We start from the raw sequence: 26,629 nt of genomic DNA, 5'->3' as shown, positions 1-26,629 counted from the left end.
TGTAAGATGCTACTCGAACAAGGTGAACAGCCAGGGATGAACAAACTGGCTGATATCTGAGGAAGATTAAGGCAGATTGGAATGAAGCATATAGCCATATCGTGAGGAAAATGAGGAGCCTCAGAAAGGTTTTGAGCAGTCAGTCAGTTTTGAGTGACATTCTGAAGTGGCTGTTCGAGAGCCCATGGCCAGAATATGCTGACAAGAGCAAGACTGGAGGTCTATCATCTAGATGGGAACTCTTGCCAGCTGAAATGATTCATCATACATCACCCTGACCTAGATAAACTGGTCTGAAAAAGTACTTTTTCGTTCTTTTTAAAAATTCTGAAACAATAATGTTTTAAGGTAAGAGCCTGTGTAATTGCTATGCTGGTAAAGTGGAATGATGCCTGCCACTTCTCCAAATAGGTCCACTAAACACTCTGGTCTTCCAAGCTCTGGTAGAGTCAACATAATAGTGGGAGACTTCGATACTCACCAATAAATAGGCAATCCACACAAATCTACAAAGACACTTCCGTATTAAATAACACTGTAGGATAAATGGAAAAAGCATGAGGATATTATTTTGCAACAGTAACTTTAGTTCCATTCAGTATGCATTGTTGTATTTAGGTAGGGTACAATGTGATTGTTGAGTTCTTGCCATTGCTAACTGATAGGTCAGGGACCCGTTTACTTACTGGATAAGGAAAGGGTGATATGATGGCAAGGTAAGCAAGCCTTTGCTGGCGTTTGTGTCTGTTCAGACAACATAAATGTATATGCCTTGAGCTATCACCAGGAGGGTATTTGGAAAAGGTGTTGTTTTTTTTTTTCAATGAAAAGGGAAAACTTTTTGCTGGACTTTCCAAACCCACTGGGATGCTCCTCCCCCAGGGCTTTGGAGTAAGGATGAAATCAGTTGTAAAGTAATGTGAAAGAGGCACACAAACCAGCAGAGATTTTATTTGCCTTAGGAAGCCAGAGAAGGATACAAGGAAAGAGAAATAATAAACTAGAAGCAACTTTTAACAAGGGCATCCATCCGAAGGTGGAGCAAAGGAATCAATCGGTGGTTGGTGTTTGTCTCAGAGTATTTATGTCCCCTAACTGGGCAAATGGTTTCCAGTTTAGAACCTGGATATATGGTCACCTAGTAATGTGATTCATTTACTTACGTGCCTACAAGATGGCTGTGCAGGATCCTAGCCACGGAGCATGGTGAATCTAGGGATCTAAGTAAAATGTGCACCTGAAACTTGACTCCACAACCTTGACGTTTGTATAGCATCAGAAGTGGGCCCTCAATATCATCAAGAAGTAGATGGTCCCCCAATTAGATTAGCCAGCACCACGAACTCAAACAACATATGCTGATTGGGATGTGAGGGAAGGGGAACCCTTTGACACTGTTGGTGGGAATATAAACTAAAACCACTCTCCAAGGCAGCTTGGAGGATCCTCAGAAAACAAAACATAGAACTTCCCTGTGGCCCCGCTACCCCACTCTTGGAGAGCTACCCAGAAAATCACAAGTCAGGATATGGTAAACACTTGTGCACCCATGTTCATTGCTGCACTCTTCATAATATACAAGTTATGGAAACATCCAGAAGCCCTACAACAGATGAGCAGATCAACAAAATGTTGTGTATATATATTTGTACATATATGTACACATATTGTATATAATTAGCAAATATATATAATATCATAATGTATATTATAGATGGTATATATATATCTATTAGAAAGAATAAAATGGGTCTGGAAGGTGGCTCAGCGGTAGAGCGCTTGCCTTGCATGCATGAGGCCTTGGGTTCAATTCCTCAGCACCACATAAGCAGAAAAAAGCCGGAAGTGGCGCTGTGCCTCAAGCAGTAGAGTGCTAGCCTTGAGCTGAAGAGCTGAGGGACAGCGCCCAGGCCCAGAGTTGAGGCCCCACGACAGACAAAAAAAAAAAAAAAAAAAAAAGAAAGAAAGAAAGAAAGAAAGGGAGAAAGGAAAGAAGGAAGGAAGGAAGGAAGGAAGGAAGGAAGGAAGGAAGGAGATCATTTACAGGGAAATGGATGGACCTAGAACAAATCATGCAAAGTGAGGTAAGCCAAGCTCAGAGAGACAAATGGTGCATTTTTTCCCTCTCGTATGCAGAGCTAGATCTAAAATATAACTAGACTCTCTCTCTCTCTCTCTCTCTCTCTCTCTCTCTCTCTCTCTCTCTCTCTCTCTCTCTCTCTCTCTCTCTCTCTCTCTCTCTCTCTCTCTCTCTGACTAAAGGAAGGTGTCTTTATGAGAGGAACACAAAAGTGTAACTTCTCTGAACATTTAAAATGCTATTTATTGAAACAAACTCCAGGAAATGAAAACAGGTTTCTTTGTTGGTGTTGGTGGTTGTTTTTGCTTTTTTTCCTTTGGGAGAGAAGTGAAGGGTAAAAGGTAAAGAAAGGGAGGGGGGAAGGTTGAATAAACACAATTAAGTTATTCAGTAGATACTATGTGGAAAATGACCTCTGTAACTTAAGGCAGGAATGGGAGGGGGAAAACAGAGGGAAAACAAAGGAAGGAGTGACATTGTCTAAAAAAAAAATGTACTTACTACCTGACTTAGGAAATGGTAACCCCTCTGTACAATACCTTAATAATAACAAAAATTATTTTTTTAAAGAAGACCAGACTTGAAGGGAAGCATGTTGTCAGAATGACTTAGTTTGATCACTTCAAGAAGAAAAATGTTTGGCATAATGTTAAATTTTAGGAGGAAGATAGTGTCTAAGCACTTGAACAAAACTGCTTTAGGTACAATTGAATTTTAGTGGTTTTCATCTAAATCCTGAAGTAAGCATATCTGAAACTGTGGTTGTCATCACAAACTGGCTTTACTAGAATATTCTCCTTCAGTCAGTATTGAATTTTCAAAATGTTACTTGTAGATCTTAATTGAGAAAGAAAAGCAAACAATTATTGAAAGAAGAATGAATGACCCTAGACCTAGTCCATGCCCCCTGTCATTTAGAGACTTTGAATTATTTTATGCATTGAGTAGGAAGTAAGAGAATTTGAGCAGTTAACCTTAATTTGCTCAAAAAGAATGACAGGTTGTTTTACAGAAAGGTTTGGCAAGAAAATAAGTTTATCTTAATCTAAATTTCACTGGAATTGTAATTTAAAGAAACCTGTCCTGGAAGAAAAATCCCAGAAACTATTTGAGAGATTTTTGTATTATCTGGTTTAAATATGTTATTATTAATGTATTAATACATTTTTAAATTGGATGACTAAATACGGGGTTTTCCATACTTAATTTTCTGTATTTTCCTACTGTTTTTCAGGAGTGAGTTGGGATTTTATTGTGATATGTGAATGGAATATCAATTTATATCATTGTACTTGTAGGAAATACAGCCCAGTTTGTTGCTGGCTTGGCATGTAAAACAAGTGGGTGGAATCTGCTCCTCAGGCTGGCCAGGCAGTTGTCTTTCAGACACATTGTTTATTCTAAGATCTTAGCTTTGCACGTTAATGCAAATTAGGGACTCCTCTGGAGTCCCTAATTATTCAGCAGTGAATCATATCATTCATCAGTAAATGCTCTTTTCATTGTTTTTACAAATAAAATCCAGAGCTAATAGTCCTATATTACTATATTTCTTTCTTAACTTTCTAATATCACCATTATGGTTTTGCATCATTTTTTATCATAATATACAATTTTCAAGGGAGATATTATTTGGGTATTTGTTATGAAAGGCAATTTAAACAAATCACTCTTATCCCTAAATTGTCTCAGAATCACTGATAATTCTCTATTTTATGTCAGACCAGAGCAAAACAAATGGTAGAATTTTTCCAATTGAAATAAGGAAATGTATTTAGAACTAGTTAAATAGAAAACTAGTATTTCTTTGAAAATGGAAGTCGACTTTTATCAGTTCACATTTTGGCCAAGAGATAGAATTGCATCTATTAAATGAATTATTAAAGTACCCATGACATAGAGCAAGAGGACTAGGGTTTCATGCTCATCAGAGCAAATCAACGATACATCCCTTGTAAGTTGTTCATTCCATCTTTTTGTCTTAAGGAATTATAAAATATAGGCACTTTTTAATTTTTCACTAGATATGCAATAAGTAGAATAGTCTTAACAATTATTTTAAAAGTTGTAATTTGTTTTGATGTAAATAAATTAGAGTATGGTTGTGGTACCAGTAAATCAAAATTTAAAATATATTTATTTAATGGATAAATATTTGCCTTAAATTTAATTATTTGTACAACTATTCTAGTATCTTTCTCAGAAACTACTGAAACATTTTCTTTGTAACATAATGTAAAGTAGAATTTGAGTGTATTGTTTTACATGTTGAAAGTCAAAATGGATTCTCCTCTTGCTTTGACTTTTATTAGTGTACAATTAAATCTTTTTTTGAATGATCAACTTACCTGTAGAAATTAAAATGAATTTTATGATTACTGAAGCTTGAATTTTAACAAAAGCAGTAACTTTTAAAGTTTGTTTTAAATACATATTTTCATTTCTAAGTGCAAAGATATTGCCAAACTGGCTCAATGTATATAGTGTAATCTTAAAATTTTTGTATTTTTCTAACCTTTTTTATAGCCTTTTTTACTTTGAAGTATGGTTTTTAGAAATTCATGTGGAGTATCATGTGAGTAGTTATATTCTTTATTGAGCAGTCTAAAGACTATGAAACTTACTGTTCTACAGAATATCTTCAAAGAAAAATTTTAATTAAGTTATTTATTTGAGGCTGGTCTCACTATGTAGTTCAGGATGACCTTGAATGCATGATCCTCCTACCTTAACCTCATGGTATGCAGGTGTGTGCCACTATACTGGGCTAATTTACATTTATTTTGTTGAGCTTTAAAATTGATGTGTAACATAAGAATGTATTACTGATGTTGGATTCTAGGGGTAGTTCTAAAGTTAATTTTAAGCTATTTTGAAAAAACAGTAGAAAAAATAGGATTTCAGTTTTATAATTTATGTATTTATGTTCAGAATGCTTAAATCAATTGCTATCTTTTAACCCACATGAAAGCTAAATAATAAACTACTTATTCATAATACATGCCATAAGTTATGTTACTTTGGTCACCTAGCTTTCATTTTTTTCTTGGTGTGTGTGTGTGTGTGTGTGTGTGTGTGTGTGTGTGTGTGTGTGTGTGTGTGTGTGTGTGTGTGTGTGTGTGTGTGTGTGTGTGTGTGTGTGTGTGTGTGTGTGTGTGTGTGTGTGTGTGTGTGTGTGTGTGTGTGTGTGTGTGTGTGTGCTGGCCTTAAAGAGCCAGTAGACTTTGGAGTCAGAAGGTCTGTGTTCAAATCCAGGTTCTACCACTGCATAGATTTAAAATCTTGACAGATCAGTTACTTTCTAGGCCTCAGTATACTATTGTGAAAATTTAACATTTAGTACTTAATTAATTTATTTTGAACATTAAATTTGAAAATTCAAGAGATTATAATAGTAGCTGGCAATTATGAAGGTAAGAGATTGACAGCAGTTCAGGGTCAGGTGTCAGTGTACAAAGTCAGCTCAAATCCTGGTTCTATCACTAAATAATAATGTTAAGATCTTAAAATTTTGGGCTGGGAAGGTGGCTCAGTGGTAGAGCGCTTGCCTTGCATGCATGAGGCCCTGGGTTCGATTCCTCAGCACCACATAAGCAAAAAGAAAAAAAAAGCCGGAAGTGGCGCTGTGGCTCAAGTGGTAGAGTGCTAGCCTTGAGCTGAAGAGCTGAGGGACAGCGCCCAGGCCCAGAGTTCAGACCCCACGACCAGACCCCAAAAAAAAAAAAAGATCTTAAAATTTTTACTGGCTCATTCTGAATCCTAATATCTATATCAAATCAGGTTGGGTTTTAGGGAAGAGGCAATGCAAGTAAAGTACTTAAATAGCTCCTAAATAATAAGCACTTTGTAAGTGTTCAGTAATTGTTAACACTGTTAATACTTAGTCTTTTGTGTAGCACATTAAAAATTCACAATTTTGGGTTGTGGGAAAATAGTACATTCGTGAATTTGGGGCTATTGACCACATTTGCCAAGTTCAGTTTTTCATATGTGTAATATTGATTATTAGATATGTTCCTTTAGACATTTTGAAAGTCTTTTTAAAGAGGTAACATACATTTTAAAATAGATTTTATTACCTGCCATGTATGATTTACAAAGCTTTAAAAGGATAGGTTTATGATACATAAATTAACCATATTCTTAAGAGTATACCTGATAGCAGATTCATAATATGGGATGGTTACAATCTTATACTTAATGAAACTTTATTAGTGAGGTATAAGAATAAATTGGTATTTATTGACTGATATAATCAATAACATATCTTTAGTGTACCTTCTACTGCAGTTTTGTGCACAGATGACACTTAACAAATGTTTTAATCCTAGGAACTGTTACTGGCCATCTTTGGGTATCATATAATTTGAAGTAATAAATATTATTTTATTCCTAAAATAGAGATGAAAATAATGATCTAAGGTTATTACTATTTGTAATTAGAAATGGTTACTTGTCTACCACCATTTAGAATAGTAGAGTCATATGTCATATATATATATATATATATATATATCTGAATAAATGAATTTTAAAAAAAATTTCTGGCACTAAGGCTTGAATTCAGGGTCTTTGTTCTTGCTTGACTTTTTTTTTTTTTTTTTTTTTTGCCAGTCTTGGAGTTTGAACTCAGGGTCTGAGTGCTGTCCCTGATCTTTTATGCTCAAAGCTAGCACTCTACCACTTGAGTCACAGCTCCACTTCCAGCTTTCTGTGGTTAATTAGAGATAAGAGTTACATGGTCCTTTTTGTCTGGGCTGGCTTTGAACTGCAATTCTCAGATCTCAGCCTTCTGATAGGCTGATAGGTATGCCAGTGCCTGGTTCTCACTTGGGTTTTTCTGATCATGGTGGCTGGTACTCTCCTACCTGAGCCATGCCTCCAGTTCTTACTTTTTACTGGTTAATTGGAGATAAGAGTCTCACAGATTTATTTGCCTGGATAGCTTCAAACTGTGATCTTCCAATCTTAGCCTCCTTACTAGCTGGGATTATAGGTATAGTAACTAAGATTTATTGCTAAGGGCAATTTTATAGGTAAAGAGGGAGTTGTACAAATCCTCTATGGGCCTGTTTTTCTTTGTCCTAGTGGGGAAAAGTTCTTTTAGAAAACTGTCCAAAGTCACAGCAACTATTAATCTAAAAATTTGAAGTGAAATAGATTTACCATTATGAAAGTGTAACACCTACATTGATCAGTTTGATTATTTTGTGAGTAAAGTTTTTCATACAGAGTAAGAGGAGCAAAAGAGAATGATACCCCAATCTATGTAACTAGCATGGTGCTCAGCAGACAGAAAAGTAGTATTTTCCTCTCTGAAACATTCTGTTGACATTCCTCATGTATCATGCCAAAAAAGTAAACACTTTCCTCCCAACTAGCTATCGTCCTCTCTTCTTCTATTTATCTCTTTATCCTTGAACCCTAAAACAAATGTCTCTCATCTTATATTTTTCATTGTAATTAATGGAATTCTAAGATTAGAATTTACCTTTTCTCAATGCCATCACTACTGCTTCTTAAGAACTCTTATCATGTCTCTATTGTATCCCTACCTTATTTTCTAAGGGCTTTAACCAATATAGTTTTTCCAGACAAACCTGTACCATGTCATTCCATAAATATAAGATCCTAAGAATGATATCCAAGGCTCTTTGACAGTTTAGAGCTTGCTTTTTTCTTCTGTCACAATTTTCAAGATATATTCTTGATCTTTCATAAGTAGAAATTCACTGATCCATTCATTTTTCACTCTCAATGTCTTTGTGTCCACTCGGTGGCACTATGCTAGTGCACTGAAGATGCATAGGCAACTGGGTGGCAGGATTGCCACTTGTGGTGTGCTTATGGAATGCCATTTCTTTGGTCCTGTGATTTTGTCTGTCCTTTCACTGTTGGTGGCATTTCTATTAGCCTGTTGTACTAAACTCAATTATATATCTTTTCGGATCCATTTTGTGACTTTTCTGATTGTGATTCTTCTTTGTGTTCCAGTAATTTATATTAATACCTCAATTATAGTTTTTATTTTATATTACACTTACTTTTTATAGCTGATCTTTTTAGTATGTTGAATTTTCTAAAACGAGAAGGAGGAAGATAAAAAGAGTAGCACATAAAAAAACAATGAAGTAAAGGATAAGAAAAGTCAAGAGAAGAGAAAGAAAGCAGACAGCAGTAACTGGATGGGGTTTGAATTCTTAGTGTTCTGCCTACTAGCTGGGCACACGTTTCATATCTCTGTTTCCCATTTTATAATGAGGATGATGATAGGATCTCTGTGAAAATTAAATGACTTTACATATGGAAGGTGCTTGAAGATGAATGGTATGTTGTACATGCCATATATGTTTATTGCTAGCCTTCATTGCCCGAACTAGGTTTCTCTCTGCTTTAGTTTTGAAGAGACATCAGCTTTTCAGACTATATAGTAACTAAGCCTGGGTAACTACTTAAGGCATTACATTTCTGAGTATGTTTTAGGTCTGGCTATGAGAACAGTTCCTATGTATATTTGATATTTGCAGTATAATTTTGAGGTACTGCTCTCTTTTGCCTCTTCATGCTAGACTTTTTACTTGTCTGGAAGCTACTGGAAATGCTGATGATAATCTTTTAGTTTTGTTTTTGTTTTTGTTTTTTTTTGGGGGGGGGTCTGGTCGTGGGGCCCGAACTCCGGGCCTGGGTGCTGTCCCTCAGCTCTTCAGCTCAAGGCTAGAGCTCTACCACTTGAGCCACAGCGCCACTTCCGGCTTTTTTCTTTTTTTGCTTATGTGGTGCTGAGGAATTGAACCCAGGGCCTCAGGCATGCAAGGCAAGCGCTCTACCACTGAGCCACCTTCCCAGTCCCTTAGTTTTCTTTTTTTTTAACTTCATTTTTTTTTTGGGTCTTATTGCACACCACTGTTTTTATGTAATGTGCCTCACCTTGTTTTATTAAAATACTGTTTTCTTTTCGGGCTATATGCTGGTCTAAGGGCAAGACAGGCTAGACTGATACCTGGGTGTAACTTCTTAATTCTAATAAGGAGTTCTGTCCCTCAAGGCCAGCCTGGCATCTAGCTAGAAGTCTACTCTTCCTGTCCCTTTCTTATCTCACTTACGTTGCATTTCTCTTACAACATCACTTTTGCTTCATCTTCTTCTGCGACACTGTTGACCAGCTTTCACAGACTGTAATATCATACTTGCAGGTCCTGCTAGCATGTCTTTCTTTCCTAACTAATGAAAATCTAGATTAAAGCATCAGTTGGTGACCTCATTTGGAACAAACAAGTTAGGTGCTAATTACCATGACATTGGGAGGAGATATATGGTAGGTGCTACTTAAGTGATGGAAAGAAATACAGTTGCTTTTAGCTTGTAGGGCATGTTTGAAGCTTAGGAGTCATTCTTCACTACTACTTGTAAGGTACTGGAGATACAAAAAACCAGTTCTTGTTTAGCTCCAAATGACTGATGCAGTAACAAATAATGGGAATACTGAAAGGGAAGAGAGATTGCTGGGGATTTCAGAAGTTGGAGAGTTTAATCTTTTTCCATTGTAGAAAAATCTCTTTCAGTAGTTTCATGTATTCTCTGGAGACTAAATTTTGATAGCTCCTAAGAACAAAGTTACAGTGACATTTTGTCTGCAGGGATTCACATATGTGGTCCCTTCTGCCTTGAACAGTGTTAACTTGTCTAATTCCTGTTAATTCTTAAAATAGAATCAGATCACTGTAACTTTAAGAAAAGCTTCCATGAATTTTCGCCACTGGCTTGGGTGTTCCAGTAGTTCTAATAGTCCCTCTTGTTCCCTATTCAAATTCGATTGCACTGCTTTCTAACTTCCTTTACTAGATTGTTCAAGGAAAGAAAAAAATCGGGCAAACCGGGAGCTGTGTACGTAACAATGCCTGATGTGTGGCTGAAGCCCCCTCAAATATTTGTTAGTTGAATGAATGAGTGAAACGAAGAGCTATGTTAGAAAAGTTAACCATTCTAAGTAAGGGAAAGAGAATGAACAAAAGTAGAAGAGTGGTATTGAATATTATTGATTCTTAGGCAGTGGAGTAGAATCGTTTGACTGGAGTATATTTTGAAAAGGAGAATAGAGAAAGAATTTAATAGGTAAATGTCAATGAAGCTGTGAGGTCAATCATAGTAAATGTCTTCATGAATTTGATAATCCCTATGCATGAGAAATAATTTTTCTAACTTGTGTGTTAGCATTTTTTAATACTTTTCAATGTATAAAACACTTGTTAATTGCCTATTTATAACGAATTCTGTAACTTTGAATGCTTTTGAATATATTGAACAACTCATTAAACTCGATTTGTTTTTTATAAACTATTTTTAAAATAAAACATTTAAAAATAATTAAAATAAGGCAGTAATCTAATTTATGTATGGGAGTTTCCTTCTTATTTGTAGCTTACAGTAAAAATGCTTACAGCTGTGACTTTTTTTTCTCTAGTATCTCCAGAAGCAGTTGGATTTTTGTCAGCTGTTGGGGTGTTTATTATCTTGATGCTGCTCCTTTTTCTCTATATTAATAAGAAGTTCTGTTTTGAAAATGTTGGAGGGTTTCCAGATCTTGGTTCAGGATATGATACAAGGAGGAATTCACAAGATAAAATGTGTAAGTATCAGACAACTTCCTTTTTATCTGTACTGTTCTTTAATACATACAATAACATTGGGTGGCATATAGTAAACATGACATAGTAAGCTTATATTTGAGTCACTGTTTTGTAAGAATAAAAGCACTGTTAAGTGAACTCAGACCTGTCTTTCTGTGTCCCACAAAGTACAAAGATTTGCATAAAAGTAAGTTGTCTCCTATCACAAATGAATGTTTTTGTTTTTTCATTTTCATTGTATGATTTTGAGTCTATAATATGAACAGATATGCTTTAGAAAGAAGGAATATCTTGTTATACAGGTTAAACGCATTACCCAATAGCTCCCTGCTCATATCCCTCAAAAGCATTGTCTTTACACAGCTGTTGTATAATTTTATTGCTTGAGGGAGGTATTTTCTCCTTGCAGTTTAGTATATAGATAAATACCGCATCTAAAAAGTAATGCTTCACTCCCTACCATGGCACCATAGGCATTCTATTACTTAGTATTACTAGATACTAGGAAAGAAGGCTATTGTACCGTTTTTGTTTTTTTTTTCCTTCCTTGAGAGTTCTTGTTTTTTAATTTTTTTTTTTCAGTTGTGGGTCTTGAACTCAGGGCCTGGGCACTGTCTCTGAGCAACTTTGTGCTCAAGGCTAGTGTTCTACAACTTGAGCCACAGCACCACTTCTGGTTTTTGAGTAGTTAATTAGAGATAAGACTCTTACTGGGACTTTTCTGCCCGGGCCAGCTTCAACCCACAATCCTCAAATCTCAGTCTCCTGAGTAGCTAGGATTATAGGTGTGAGCCACCAGTGCCTAGCTGTTTTTCTTTTAATAATTACAGGAGTTGGCCGGGCGCTGGTGGCTCACGCCTGTAATCCTAGCTACTCAGGAGGCTGATATCTGAGGATCGCGGTTCAAAGCCAGCCCGGGCAGGAAAGACCGTGAGACTCCTATCTCTAATAAAAACCACCAGAAAACCGGAAGTGGCGCTGTAGCTCAAGTGGTAGAGTGCTCGCCTTGAGCTGAAGAGCTGAGGGACAGCGCCCAGGCCCAGAGTTCAAGCCCCACGACCGACAAAAAAAAAAAAAAATAATTACAGGAGTTTTTTAGTTCTTGTTTTCAAGGGCTTGTTTGTATAAATGATACCAGGAGTAAGTTGGAATTTATATAGGTGGTAACTTAAAATTGTTTTGAGGAAGAAGCATAGAAACCTTGAGTAAATATATATATATATATATATATATATATATATATATATATATAATAACTGAAAGGTTGGGTGATAGACCTATTATTTAAAAATCTATGGATTACTAAATTACATTTTGGGTTTTGTGCATTGGGAACACTATTACTTTATGTGGTTTGGGCTTAGGTAAGTTCGATGTTTCTCATATTCCACTCCAGTCCTAATTTTAATCATTTGTGTGGAATGTACTAGGTATAGATGTCTTTATTAGCAGGCTTCAATAGTTCTCTGGGTCAGCATTCCAATATTTCTTTTATCTAATTACAATAATTTACAATTATTTATGATCCCAGGGTTTTTTATTTATATAAAAATATTTAGTACCATATTAGAACATTTTTAAGTATTTTTATTTTTATTCCATTTATTTATTTTGGTGAGTGGTTCTGTACATGGAAACGAGGCCTTGCAATGTTAGACAAGTGTTCTACCACTGATCTACATCTTAACCCCTATTGAGAGAGAGAGAGAGAGAGAGAGAGAGAGAGAGAGAGAGAGAGAGAGAGAGAGAGAGAGAGAGAGAGAGAGTGTTAGTCTGTTGGTCCTGGGGCTTGAATGTAGACCCTGGGTACTGACCCTCAGTTTTTTTGCTGAAGCCTAGCACTCTGCTACTTGAGCCATAGCTGGCTTTTTAATAGCTAATTGAGACTCACAGTCTCACCTGCCAGGACTTGATTTGAATGTCTGTCTTTAGACCTCATCCTTCTGTGTAGCTAGGATTACAGATGTAAGATTACAGGAGTGAGCCACCAGCACCCTATTAGGTTTTTTTTTTTAACCGAGCAATAAAATTTTCATATGTTAATGTAAGCGACATTTCTAAATTAGAAAAATCTGTATTTTCCTATCTGAAGATTTGGAAAGAAGAGTGACAGGTTTTTTGGGGGGTTGTTGTTGTTTTGTTTTGTTTTTTTGGGTGGGGGTTGTGGGGTTTTTGCATATCTTTTTAATGGTTGACATAGAGCAACCAGCCGGATTCTAGTATCGGCCTGAACAGTCAGTCTAGGTTCTTGAAAACCCCGGTTTGCACTTGTAAGCAAATGAGTGAAAATGGTAACTTTTCCCTTTTTGTTATTATTAACCTAATTTGACCTTGAAGAGCCAGAGAAAAGATCTCATAGACGTTATTAAGTTTCTGAGTCTTGGTATTTTTCATTCATTAAACAGAATTAACATTTACTCATAGAGTTAATATAAAATCCTATATATTTAAATGTCTCAGTTATCCCTTGCACATGCCAATCAGCAGATGTCCATACTTGTTCTTCCTTCTTCTTCCCTCTGTGCCAGATTGTGTAGATAGTTTCCTCTTAATTTCTTTATTTGAAATTAAATTGGTAGTCTGTCTATAGGAGTTGTTCTCTTATGTAGACTATTAATAAGTAAATTAAAAGTACATAATAAAAGTGTTTTTTTATACTTCTTCTTTCAGGTATAAAATTTAAAAGAAACAGTAGTATTTGAGGGGAAAACGTTGTCTTGCTGCTGTTATAGTTATGGAGTGGGAAAAAAATGTCATTATATTTAAGCCAAGTGATTTGATTTTTGTTTTTGGGGTCTTTTCGGAAGAGTTTTTACTTCAACTTATTTCTCCCAAACGAGATTAAAAGCCACAGTGTGAAACACTAATACTCAGCTCATACATAGCAATATTTAAATAAATAAAAGTTAAATTCAAGTTCCCAAGTAGTGGATACTTTGAGAAGAGCAGATTTTGTGATTATACCTTTTGTGAACAAAGAATTGGAATATGGCATTTTTCAAAACTTTTCAGCAGAATCTGCCTTCGGTGTCTTCCTTGGTGGACACAATTAGTAGTGCTGTGGAAGATCTGACCACTGCTGTTGGGGAGGTGAGCTATGCTTTCACTGACTCCGTTGCTGAGCAGGTGACAAGCATGATGCATGGCTTTCACCCAGAAGAGGAAAGCTCTGCAGCACAAGACACTGCAGGTTCTTCTGCCACAAACAATGCCCCTCTACCAGAAGTCTCCAAAATCAATGCTTGTCAGAAAGCACAGTCCAATTTAGAACACAGAACAAAGCAAGTAAATGATGCTAACACTTCAGCTTCAGAAATGTGTGATCAAGGAATGCATGAGGGAAGATCACTTAGCCATATTGATAGGCAACAGACACTGTTAAATTATCAGGAAGCTGATAATGCTGGTGATTCTTCTTTGAAAGGCCATAATATGAGTGGTAGAGTATCTGTTATCAAGCAGAGTACAAGGACTGGATCTGCTTGTCATGAACTTGAACATAATGACACTTGTAAAACAGTTGGGTTAGTAAGTTCTAGTAATGACAAAAATGATTTAAAGCAGTTAAGATACCAAGAAATGAAAGGAAATCAGAATGCCACCATTGGCATAAACATACAATGTGAGCAAAAGAAGTTTATTGCTACAGATAAGAATGAAGGAGAAGAATATACTAAATCTCAACATGCATTTACGGGAAAAGATCAAGAGAAAATGAGGCATTTCAACAAAAATAAGCATCTTACTAATTTAGAACATGGGAATCATTTAAAGAAAGCCGAAAAATACATTAAAAGTAAAGGACTCAAAGGGAATGGGTATTCAGGAAATGAATGCTCTCCAAAAGAGATTCTGACACACAACCAACATACGATACAGAAATCAATTATGAAAGAAGACATATATCCAGCACCATCGGCTAATCCTAAAGATAAATTTTCTGGAAAAATCAAAGAACAAATAAACCCAACAAAATACTACAGATTGAGAGGAGACATAAAAACAGAGAAAAATGAAGCCAATTCTGCCAAACAAGGAACAACAAAGAATAAACTTGAAAAACATTGTAAGATAACACTAGAAAAAGGTGAGGTCTCCTAATGTTAGTTTGAATGATTGAATTTTCTCTAACTTTTTTTCAATTAGGGAAACATCCAAATCTCTTTTCCTGTTCATGTCTATATATCAAGTTTAAGACTTCCTTGAATCCTCTGACTGCAAGACATTTTTAGAACCATTCAGTTTTTTATCCACAGAATTTCTAGATCATTCATATATATATATATATATATATTTGTGTGTGTGTATATATATATATATATATATATATATATATATATGTATACCTCTGTGTGTTACACCTGATCAATACATAATTTGGCCAGTTTTTGAGGAGTCCTAATTTTTCTTAATTATCATTTAATTTATAATGAAAATCTGTGGTTTTCTGAAGTAGTGTGCCTATTTTAGTGAGTTTATTTGTTGGGCTACACTTGCATTTAAAAATTTTATATTTTAGACTGCAAGCATGACTCAAGTGACAGAATAACCTGAGTTCAAAATTCCAGTGCTGCCAGAAAAGGGAGACAAACAAAAAAAATAGTTATTTTCTACATCATATATTTAATATTGTTCTTCAAATCTGCCCATATTTTTCCATCACATGCTTCAGAATATCTTTATTCACTTAGCCATACAATGAAACGTTTTTATAACTGTTCAAGTTCATTCTGAGTGTACATAAACTATATTATTCATGAGTTCTTTATATAGAATTAAGATTTTGTGTAAGCACTTACAGTTTTCAACCATAATTTTCAAAATATTTCAGTTCATGCTTTTAGTACATCCTTCTGAGACTCCTTAGTCATTTTTAGTTATTGCTGATCCAATCACAAGGCCAAAATATACTGGCTTTTATATATAAGATGTGTAAATGACTTTTCTATAAATTCAGATTCTCATAAAATAACAAAAAATTTAGTTAGCAGAGGAAATTGAGAAAAGCATTCTTTAGTTCTTCTACATGGCTCATAAATAGTAGATATTAGTATTTACCAATTGTATGAATGTTTTTAAAATGGGATAGAAGAGGTTGATCAGGATGGATGGGCTCACTAGAAACCAATGCCAGCCTGTGAAAAATATATCCATTTAGAGTCTATCCTTATGGCCAGGTGTTATTTTGGACGGGGTAGAGGGTGGGAGGTCAGATTCAGAATGTTTTGGTAGCCCTGGTTTAGTTCTGGTAGAGTTATTACTTGAAGTAAATACATAAGACATACAATTAAGAAATATAGGTTTTTCATTTTATTTAGCAAAGAACAATAAGTAGTAGTATAGGATTTTACATTTTGTTTTGCTTTGTGTTCACTAAGAAGCAAAGCACCTGAAGAAGGTACCTAAAGAGTGGGTATCTATGAGGAAGGGTGGTTTGGAAAGGATGGGTAAGAACGTTAAAAGGGGTGACATTGATCAAGATGTGTTCTATTTATAAACTGTTTTGTTGAATGACAACTCCTTTGTACAACTACTTAAAGATTATATATATTAAAGAAGTGGGAACCGAGCCAGTCGCTGGTGGCTCACTCCTGTAATCCTAGCTACTCAGGAGGCTGAGGTGTGAGGATTGCAGTTCAAAGCCAACCTGGGCAGGAAACTCTGTGAGACTCTTATCATCAATAAACCACTCAGAAAACTGGAAGTGGTGCAGTGGCTCAAGTGGTAGAGCACTAGCCTTGAGCTGAAGAGCTGAGGGACAGCACTCAGGCCCAGAGTTCAAGCCCCATGACGGACAAAAAAAAAAAAAAAAAAGTAGGAACTAAAAGAAAACACATACCTCTCAGATATTACAGAATAGTCAATACCAAACATAAAACACATTTTCAGAAATTGTTTTGACAGTGTTTTTTGTTTTGTTTTGTTTTTGTCGGTCATGGAGCTTGAACTCTGGGCCTGGGTGTTGTCCCTGAGCTCTTCTACTCAAGGCTAGCACTCTACCACTTGAGCCACAGCTCCACTTCCTTGACAGTGTTATTTAACTATAACTTTGTTGTTATTATTATGCTTTTGTACAGAGGGGTTACCCTTTCATAAGTCAGATAATGAGTATGTTTATTTGGACAATGCCACCCCTTCCTTCACTTTCCTTTAGTTCCCCCTCCCATCCCTGCCCACAGTTACATAGGTCATTTTCCACATGTGTATACAGAATAGCATGATTGCATTTGTTCACCTTCCTTCCCTCCCTTTCTGTTTTGACCCGCAGATGAACACTTCTAGCTGCACTGTAATATTACTCGAATCTGAGTGCTAGGTTCTGATATAGAAGTTATAAGGTGTAGAATGAGGAGAAGAGTTTCCTTTTCTATTTCTGAATGTGAAGCTTCTTCAGGTAACATTTAGTAAGAGTGGGTATCCTCATGGAGGAGCTTGCCACCTTCCGGCTGCCCTGAGATATCACTGTAGGATAACACAAAATATTCACAGCTCTGAACTGGGGTCAGAAGGCCTTGGTTCGTAGACCAGCTGTGCTGTCATTGCAGTGCTGTCTGACAGAACTTCCAATGGCAAGTTTTACCTGTTGTATTGTTCCATCTGATAGTCACTTCTTGAAACTTCAGCTACGCTGATGGCGCAGGGAATTACTTTTAAATTGTTTCACTGAACTTAATTTAAATAGGCATGTGACTACTGGCAACATATAGTGCCAATGGCGACACACAATGTAGTGAATTATAACTATTGCTTTGTAAAGTGATATGGAAGTTTGTACCTCTTAAAATTTGTTTGAGAAGATTGAGAGGATAAAAGTTCAAGGGCAGGGCTGGGAAGGTGGCTCAGTGGTAGAGCACTTGCCTTGTATGCTCGAGGCCCTGGGTTTGATTCCCCAGCACCACATAAGCAAAAAGAAAAAAGCCAGAAGTGGCACTGTGGCTCAAGTGGTAGAGCCCTAGCCTTGAGCTGAAGAGCTGAGGGACAGCGCCCAGGCCCAGAGTTCAGGCCCCACAACCGGACCCCCCCCCCCAACAAAAAAAAAAAAGTTCAAGGGCAGTCCAGGCCAAAAAAAAGCCAGGTAGAGTGCATTCCCACGGCTTCAGCTAATGGAAGGTATAGGTAGGGTATATAGGTAGGAGGATTGAGGTCATAGGCAGGCCCTGGCCCTGTGAGACTCTATCCAAAAAGTAACTAGAGCAAAAATAAGTATCTGGGGTTGTGGCTTAAGTGGGGGAACACTTACCAGCAAGTATGAGGCCCTCGGTTCAAACTGCCAAAGAAATTATTTGAAATTGAGGCTTTTTGTTGTTGTTGTCAGTTGTGGGGCTTGAACTCTGGGCCTGGGCGCTATCCCTCAGCTCTTCAGCTCAAGGCAAGCACTCTACCACTTGAGCCACAGCGTCACTTCCAGTTTTCCGACGGTTAATTGGAGATAAGAGTCTCACAGGCTTTTTCTGCCTGGGCTGGCTTTGAACCGTGATCCTCAGATCTCAACCTCTGGAGTAGTTAGGATTACAGGTGTGAGCTACTGGCGCCCGGCACAGGCATATTTAAATAAAACTTTTCCACCAATTCTCTTTCCTTGGTAAGTGTTAGCAGTTTGGCATATATTGTTGCATAATATACTGCATATCTGTGTGAATATATTTCATGAGGTATATGTATTTATAATGTAAATATAATTATACCTTCTATTTTATAACCTCTGTTCTCTTTTTTTTTTAATTTTTTTTGTTGTGAAAATACTGTACAGAGGGGTTACAATTACATGGGCAAGATAATGAGTACACTTCTTATCAAGCATTGTAGCCTCCTCCTTTGCTTTCCCTTCCCATCCCATCCTCCCCCCACCCCACCCCAACCTCTCTTCTCTTAATGTGCTGTTGTAATTGTTTGTTCCTTGGGAGTAACCGAAAATTCATATCATTTTGTAGGTGTACCATAACTTACCTAACCAATTATTTATTACTTTGGTTTTCTTTTGCTTTAACATGTATCTAATATCTTTGATTACTTTTCATGTATTTTCTTAGGCTGAATTCTTAGAAATGAACTTGGCAATTTCCTAGAAATGGATCAAGACTACAGGTTTAGAAGTTAGATATGTTTTGCCAATTTACTCTCTAGAAAATTTGTACCTATTAAAATTGCACCGAGTACCATTTCTGTTCTATTGTTAGCACTGAGCATTGCTAGTTTTGGAAATAAAGGCCAAAATAAAAATTGGAAGCATATCTTTAAACACAAATTATTTGGATCAGATCCATATGTATTGGCAGAACTAATAACTTCATTTGTATGTTCTTTAGTGACAAGAATCATAATTTCCTATGTATGCAACATGGAGGAAAAGTCCCTTTGACTAAGACTATATAACCGGAATACAGAATTGATTTTTTTTTCTATTCAAACATAAAAAGCTGAAATTTGGGCTTCTTATGAAAAAAATTATGTTTCTCTAAAGCTGAAAATTCAGGGTGTGTGTATACATATACACACATATACCTATCTATTACACTAGGCTTTAAACGTACTTTAAGGAATTTTCAAGAATTTCAGTCATCTTAAGGGTTATTTGGTTTTTCCTCCTGTGTGATGATATATGTATATGTTTGTGTTTGAACATGTGTTTGTATTTATATGGATATGTGACTATATCTATATAGATATGCATACATGTATATGCATAAAATGTGCATATATATATATATGCTAATACTTTGGTGTACTAAAATAATCATTTCCTCTCCCTGTCTTTCCAATAGATAATTCCTATATGGATAAAGATGAGTGTGGTTCATCCTCTGAAAGTGAAGATGAAGCACTGGGTAAATATCAAGAGGCCTTATCCAGAACGCACAATTCTAGACTGCCACTGGTTGATTCTAGACAGACAAACTATGGCTGGGAAACAAGGCAAAAATACAGTCCTTTATCAGCAGAATATGATGGATACAGCAGTGAAGCATCAATAGATGAAGGTAAGCCAGCTTATTTTTTAATGACCATGATCAGATTATTTGAATCTCAAATCTAAGCATCTTTGGTTGAACAGTAAACAAGAGAGCATATGCAGTCAGTGAAGCCACATGTCTGGGAAGATAAATTCATTCAAAGTCAAAGTTTGGGTTGAAGCCAAAAATCAAAACTAGTTCCAAAACACTGAATGATTTAAATAATGTCATAATTGTAGCTCCTATTCCACAAGTGATATGTGAGCAATGTGAGCGAGTATAAAAAAAAAGCCGAGAACAGCAAAAAGCTTGAGCAGAAAAGATGAGTTCATTACAAGGTGAAAGATAAAGCTTCTGAGGCAGATGGACGGGAGCCAGAGCTGGTTTCCCAGTCTCACTGCCGTGGACTCTCACTTCATCCCCTGGGATGATCTGGGGTCTGGGGGAAGTCTTGGTGCTTCACCTTTCCCAAGAAGGCCAGGAGCATGTCAGCTGGCTCCTGGTCTGGTGGGGGAATAAATAAGCTTTCAGAAATGATGGGCCTTTGAACCCCTGGGGGAGGGAGCAGCGCAATTGTCCTAAGATGATAATCCCACAGCTAGCTCACTGTCGAGGCTGCTGACTGTGGCTGTCTTTCCTTCGTGAGCCTTTGCCTAGCATACAGGAGGTGACAGATGAGAAGCTGCTGTTCTCTCAGATGACATCAATCCCCAGATACCTTGTTAGGAGCTGATAGGGACTAAGGGTCACATTGTTGAAATCCAATATGTAAATGTATACTTCTTCATTCAATGTGGCCCCTCAATAACAGCCAAAGGCTTCACATGGCACACAATGAAAGACAGAATCTATTCTTTGTGGGAGAGAAATACTGTCTGAGGTAGGTTTATTGAGAACTGTGTTTCAAAAACAGTTGATTGGATTATCAAGGATTTCAATAATTCTAAGGATAATTCCATCTCTAATAGGTTTCCCTTTCTTTGCTGACATGGACTTTAGAACAAAACTTACATGGGAGGTACAAGTCCAGGTACATGTCCACATTTGTTTTTACATATTTCTGTAGTAGATATAAAAGGTTTACCACTAAAGCATATTTATTCCTACATTTAAGTACATTTCTCACTGAATAAAATGACATAACAATTATCTTTATACCATATATAAAAAGGACTTTTTATTATGTAAAATACCAACTATCCTTGATTTTATAGCTATGACTTGTGTTTTAGTGTCTATTACTATTGATGAATTAAAGTTTTACCCAGTACATAAGTTGTCAGTGGGCAAAATATCTATTTTTGTGTTTGGCTTCATACTAAAGATGATGCACTTTGTAAGATAAGAGAAACCTGATAGGGTTTTCATGAATACCAAAGGGTATATGTAGTACAATTTTTAGAGGGTATTTGGCACCTACTAGGTAAGTGCAATCCAGTTGAAGATGAGACTAGTGAAAACTGGGGTGATGATATTGAGCAGGTAATGAGCAGGTATGTGAGTCCTCAGTGTGAGATTGGTAACCATAGCTACTTTGCTTTCTACAGATACAGTTTAAGCATTGTCCCCATATGCACTCCTTTCTCCCTCCTTATACTGTGTCCCTCTACTGTCTTGATTGTTCTTTCCCTGTAGTCTTGTTATTCTAGCACAGCCTAATAGTCTATAGGGAGACCAGTGAGGAGGGAAGTATAATCTCTGTGGCTCTTCTGTTCTTGCCCTCACCTTTGCAACTGGTATGGGTATGAGAGTCAACTTCTCATTTTGTTCAACACACATGTTTAAGGCCTATCCTGAACTTTTCTATGCATATCTGCCCTAAATTACTGGAGTAGATTGATTTCAGAGTAGATTGATTTCAGACATTCTCAAATTAGCTTTATATTAAACCTGCCTTATTCACAGGGTTATCATTACATGGAGTTTTGACCAACTGCTGGCAAAAATCAATCCATTAATGAATAAATCAAAAGAAATTGGGTTCTGTTTTTTAGCCAGTGGGAACGTACTGAAGGGTTTTTCAGCTAGAAATCATGAGCAGGGTGTGCTGTAGAAAGATGAATTTAGTATCAGGAGAATTATTGGAAAGGATATCAGTGATATCTTTGGAATAGTCTGTGAAAAATGATTTTTAAAAACGGAATTATAGTAGTGCCAATAGGAATATGTGAGGACAGGAGAGATAATGCTGGATTTGGGAACTGAATATGTTTTGAACATTAGAAAAATAGGAAAATCAAAGAAAGCACAGGTTTCATCATGTACATGCAGGAGAATGTTGGAGTCAATCATATAAACATGAAATCTAGAGAGAATTTCTGTTTTTTTTTTTTGTTATTGTTGTTGTTGTTGTTGGAAGTGGAGAGATGTTATACTTCATTTCTTACATGTGATAAAAATAGGATATTTAAGCATTTGGAACTGGTTATTGAACATGCAATCTTAAATAGGGTCAGGGAGAGAAGTTTTCAAATTACATGTACTTAGAGATAGAGAAGTGATAGTAGATTACATTGATAAAGATTGTCTATAGAGGAAATATTACATAAAGAGAAGAGATGACAAAAGAGATGGTAAAAGAAGACAATTAGACTTGTATTTTATTATCCACGAAAGGAGAATTTTAGGAGGGTATAGATATTAATGATTATGAGAATGCAGATGAACCCCTTTTTCCAATAAAGGTGAATCAATACCTTTAATTTGAAGTTTTAGCGAAATAGAGTAGTGAAGAAGCCAGATAAGTGTTATTAAGGGGAGAGTATATGTAAGATAATATCTTTTTTTTTTCTTCCTGTTTGTCATGGGGCTTGAGCTCAGGGAGTAGACGCTGTCCCTGAGCTTTTTTTGTTCAAGGCTAGCATTCTACCATTTTGAGCCACAGTGTAAACTTCCATTTTTCTGGGGGTTAATTGGAGATAAGCATCTCATGGACTTTCCTGTCCGGCTGGCTTCCAATCTTGATTGTCAGATCTCAGCCTCCTGGGCAGCTAGGAAGTGAGCTAAAACTGTTGCTCTTCTGTTCTTGCCCTCACCTTTGCAACTGGTATGGGTATGAGAGCCAGCTTCTCATTTTGTCCAACACACATGTTTAAGGCTTATCCTGAACTTTTCTGTACGTATCTGCCCTAAACTATTGGATAAAGCACCAGAGTACATTGATTTCAGACATTCTCAAATTAGTTTTATATTAAACCTGCCTTATTCACAGGGTTATTATTACATGGAGTTTTGACCAACTGCTGGCAAAAATCAATCCATTAATGAATAAATCAAAAGAAATTGAGCACAAAAGTCAGCTACCAGCACCCAGCTCCTGCCGTATTTTGTTACCATGCCATATTTTGTTACCAAAGAAGTAAGTTGAAGGAATTTGTATACCTGACAATCTACTTTCTTCTTCCCACCTACCAATAGTTATACTCCTCTGCATGTATGTAGGAAGGAGGAGAATTTATTTCCGATATTTGTACCAGCTGGTTGCACAATTGTGTAACTAGCCCTACATCAACCCTTCACAGCATGAACTTTGACTATGTACTAAGAGCTACCATAGATTGAGATCCTAATGTGTGCCTGATGTTTAGTTTCTTTGCACATTGTCACTACAATTCATTGTGGTAGGTGAGATTATCCCTCATTTTACAGAAATAAAGACAGACCTTTGAATCAGTTAAGTTACTCCAAATTGTACTTTTCAGGTTCACTGCAAAACTAACATTATTAGGTTCGGGCTACTCTACTGTCTTCCTAAGTTTATTTCATACAATGTGTTACTTCCACTGGATGTTGTATTGCTACAAACATAGAAAACAAGTATTCTAGGAAAGAAGAAAAAAAAAGGGGGGAGTGACATATTTGTTAATTACGTTTTCTCCTCTAGGTGGCCATATTAATCTTTTAGTTTATTTAAAAAATACAAAAAGTGTTATGTTTAAGAAATTTTTAGGAGAACTCATCATTAAAATGATGGTTATTTTAAGAAAAATTTTTGATTACATTTTGTTCACAATTTTATTTTTACCATGTCACTATAACCTGTCTTATTTTTAAAAAACAATATCAGTTATGATTTGTAGATATCTTAAGTTGGTAAGCTAGACCAACCATTCTGGTTAGTTAATACTTTCCATTTTTACATTAGATGGAGAATCCTAATTAAGATCTTCATGTGAAGATTGAATTTAGTCTTAAATTATTACAGCATCTTTTTATTATTTAGGGCTTTTCATTCTTAGTTTACAGAGATTGCAAAGCTATATTGTATGTTATGCAAAGCTACATTATTAAAATTGTAAGATGTTATTTGGGGATCAAACACTATTAAGAATAATTTCCAGGGGCTGGGAAGGTGGCTCAGTGGTAGAGTGCTTGCCTTGCATGCATGAGGCTCTGGGTTCGATTCCTCAGCACCACATAAGCAAAAAGCTGGAAGTGGCGCTGTGGCTCAAGTGGTAGAGCGCTAGCCTTGAGCTGAAGAGCTGAGGGACAGCGCCCAGGCCCAGAGTTCAGGCCCCACGACTGGACCCCCCCCAAAAAAATAAAGAATAATTTCCAGCCTCTCCTCTATCTTAGGGTATATAGACTACACATATAGACTACAATGTACTTATCATTGATTTTCCCCTTATGGCTACACCAGAAGTCTCATGCATTGATTTTGATGTTATCTTAAAATTAGGGCCATGAAAGCATAGTTCTCTGTTCCTGTAACACCTTATTTTTATTTTTATTAAAAATATTTTTTTGGCTGGTCCTGGGGCTTGCACTCTGGGCTTGGGCTCTGTCCCTGAGCTTCTTTTGCTCAAGGGTAGCATTCTACTCCTCGAGCCATAGCGCCACTTCTGGCTTTTTCTGAGTAGTTTATTGGAGATAAGAGTTTCATGGACTTTCTTGCTTGTGCTGGCTTTGAACCATGATCCTCAGATCTCAGCCCCTTGAGTAGGTAGGATTACAGGTATGAGCCACTGGTGCCTAGAAATGCTTTGTTTAAAAAAATAATGTGGTACTTAAGATAAATTCTTTGTTTAGTTCTATTTATGTTTATTTGAGCTGTTTCATAAAGGTTGATTTCCACAATTTCTTTTCTTTTTGTTTTTAATCAGTCATGGGGCTTGAACTCCCAGCCTGGGCTCAGGGACAGTGCTGTACCACCTTGAGCCACAGCTCCACTTCCTATTTTTGAGTATTAATTGGAAATAACAGTTTCATAGGGACTATTTTGCCCAGGATGGCTTTGGATTGTGATCCTCAGATCTCAGCCTCCCCGGAGTAGCTAGGGATGACACACATGAGCCACCAGCACCAGACTCACAATTTCTTTTTGAAGAGGATAAGTACTTTGATGTAAAATATGTTTAGGGACTTAAAATACTGAAAATTAAAGATAGTATACCTTTTTGGTGTTTCTTTAATTTCAGAGTTTTTGTTCATTAGTATTTCTTCTGAAAAATTCTTTATGTCTGTGTGTTTTTAAATTATGACCAGTTTTCTTTGTGCCAGTATTGTTGGCTTGAACTCAGGGCCTAGGTGATTTTCCTCGGTTTTTTGCTCAAGGCTCGTGCTCTACCACTTGAATCACATTTCCACTTCTGGCTTTTTGGTAGTTAAGAGTCTCATGGGCTTTCCTGCTCAGACTGGCTTTGAGCTATGATCCTCAGATCCCAGTCTTTTGGATAGCTAGGTTTACAGATATAAGCCACTGATGTCCAGCTAAATATGACCAATGTTAGAAGAAGTTTTTGATCTCGAAAATTTTTTACTGTATTTTGGAGATTTTTTATGTAATGAGATTTATTGCTCCCAATAGGGTAGACTTTTTTCTTTTTTCTTTCATTCCTTTTTTTTTTTTTTTTTTTTTGGATGGTTATGGGGCAAGAACTCAGGCCTTGGTGCTGTTCCTTTGCTTTTCAGCTCGAGGCGAGCACTCTACTGCTTGAGCCACAGCACCACTTCCAGTTTTCTAGTGGTTTATTGGAGATAAGAGTCTCACAGACTTTCCTGCCCTGGCTGGCTTTGAACTCAGCCTCCTGAGTAGCTAGGATTATAGGCATGAGCCACCGGCACCCGGCTGAATTTTTTTTTAACTTTATAGTTCTTTTCTTTTTTATTGGAGTAAAATATAGATAACATAAAACCATTGTAACCACTTTTAATATGCTGCGTGAAGTATTTTCATACCATGGTATGGCAGTCACTGCTAAACATCTCTAGGACTTTCCATCATCCTAAACTGAAGCTCTGTAGTCATTAAAATGAGTAACTCTCAGCCTAGCACAGGTGACTCTCACCTGTAATCCTAGCTACTCCATAAGCTGAGATCTGAGGATCATGGCTCGAAGCTAGCCCAGGCAGGAAAGTTCATGGGACTTTTATCTCCAGTTAACCACCAAAAAGCCAAAGTGATAGAGCTCAAGCGATAGAGCTCTATCCATGAGCAAAAAAGCTCAGGGACAGCTAGGCACCTTTAGTCCTAGCTACTCATGAGGCTGAGATCTGAAGATGATGGTTAGAAGCCAGCCAGAGCAGGAAAGTTTGTGACACTCTTATCTCCAATAAATTACCAACCCCCCCCCAACAAAAACAAAAACAAAAACCCAGTAGTGGAGCTGTGATTCAAGTGATAGAGGACTAGCCTTTATCACAAAGGAGCTCAAGGACAGTATCCATGTCCTGAGTTCAAGACCCAGGACTGGAAATTTAAAAAAAGTAACTTTATAACTCTATTCTACCCTTTGTCCTGATCACCAGCATTCTGCTTCCTGTCTCCCTTAGTTGGATTATACTAAGTACTCATAAACATTATATCTGACTTTTTGTTTCTGGCTTATTTCACTAGGTATGATATCTTCAAGTTTTATTACTGGTTTGTTGAGTAATTTTTAAATCATGAATAGGTGCTTAATTTTGTCAATTTTTTTGCCCCAATTGTAATAACCAGTTTTTGAGCTGTATTTGTGTTAGGTTTTGTA

At 36.7% G+C, this 26,629-nt stretch overlaps 1 protein-coding gene across 4 annotated transcripts in view; it reads left to right on the top strand.

Moving 5' to 3' along the window:
- Syt14 (synaptotagmin 14) overlaps positions 1 to 26,629 on the top strand; it is a 123,003-nt gene that overhangs the window by 23,429 nt on the left and 72,945 nt on the right. For 2 of the 4 annotated variants that reach the window (XM_070041442.1, XM_070041441.1), the window contains exons 2-3: positions 10,542 to 10,706; positions 19,470 to 19,685. In XM_070041442.1, the coding sequence (XP_069897543.1) occupies positions 10,595 to 10,706; positions 19,470 to 19,685 (328 nt within the window). In that variant the 5' untranslated portion in view covers positions 10,542 to 10,594. Of the gene's footprint in view, positions 1 to 10,541; positions 10,707 to 19,469; positions 19,686 to 20,657; positions 20,689 to 26,629 lie in introns of those variants that run through there. The other 2 variants (XM_070041443.1, XM_070041444.1) reach the window with 2 other exon arrangements.

This window comes from Dipodomys merriami, unplaced genomic scaffold (genome assembly GCF_024711535.1).
Source record: "Dipodomys merriami isolate MVZ:Mamm:240054 unplaced genomic scaffold, mDipMer1.0.p SCAF_31, whole genome shotgun sequence".
Lineage (NCBI taxonomy): Eukaryota > Metazoa > Chordata > Mammalia > Rodentia > Heteromyidae > Dipodomys > Dipodomys merriami.
Note: the sequence above shows the minus strand (reverse complement) of the source record. Positions and strands in the feature narration are given on the sequence as shown.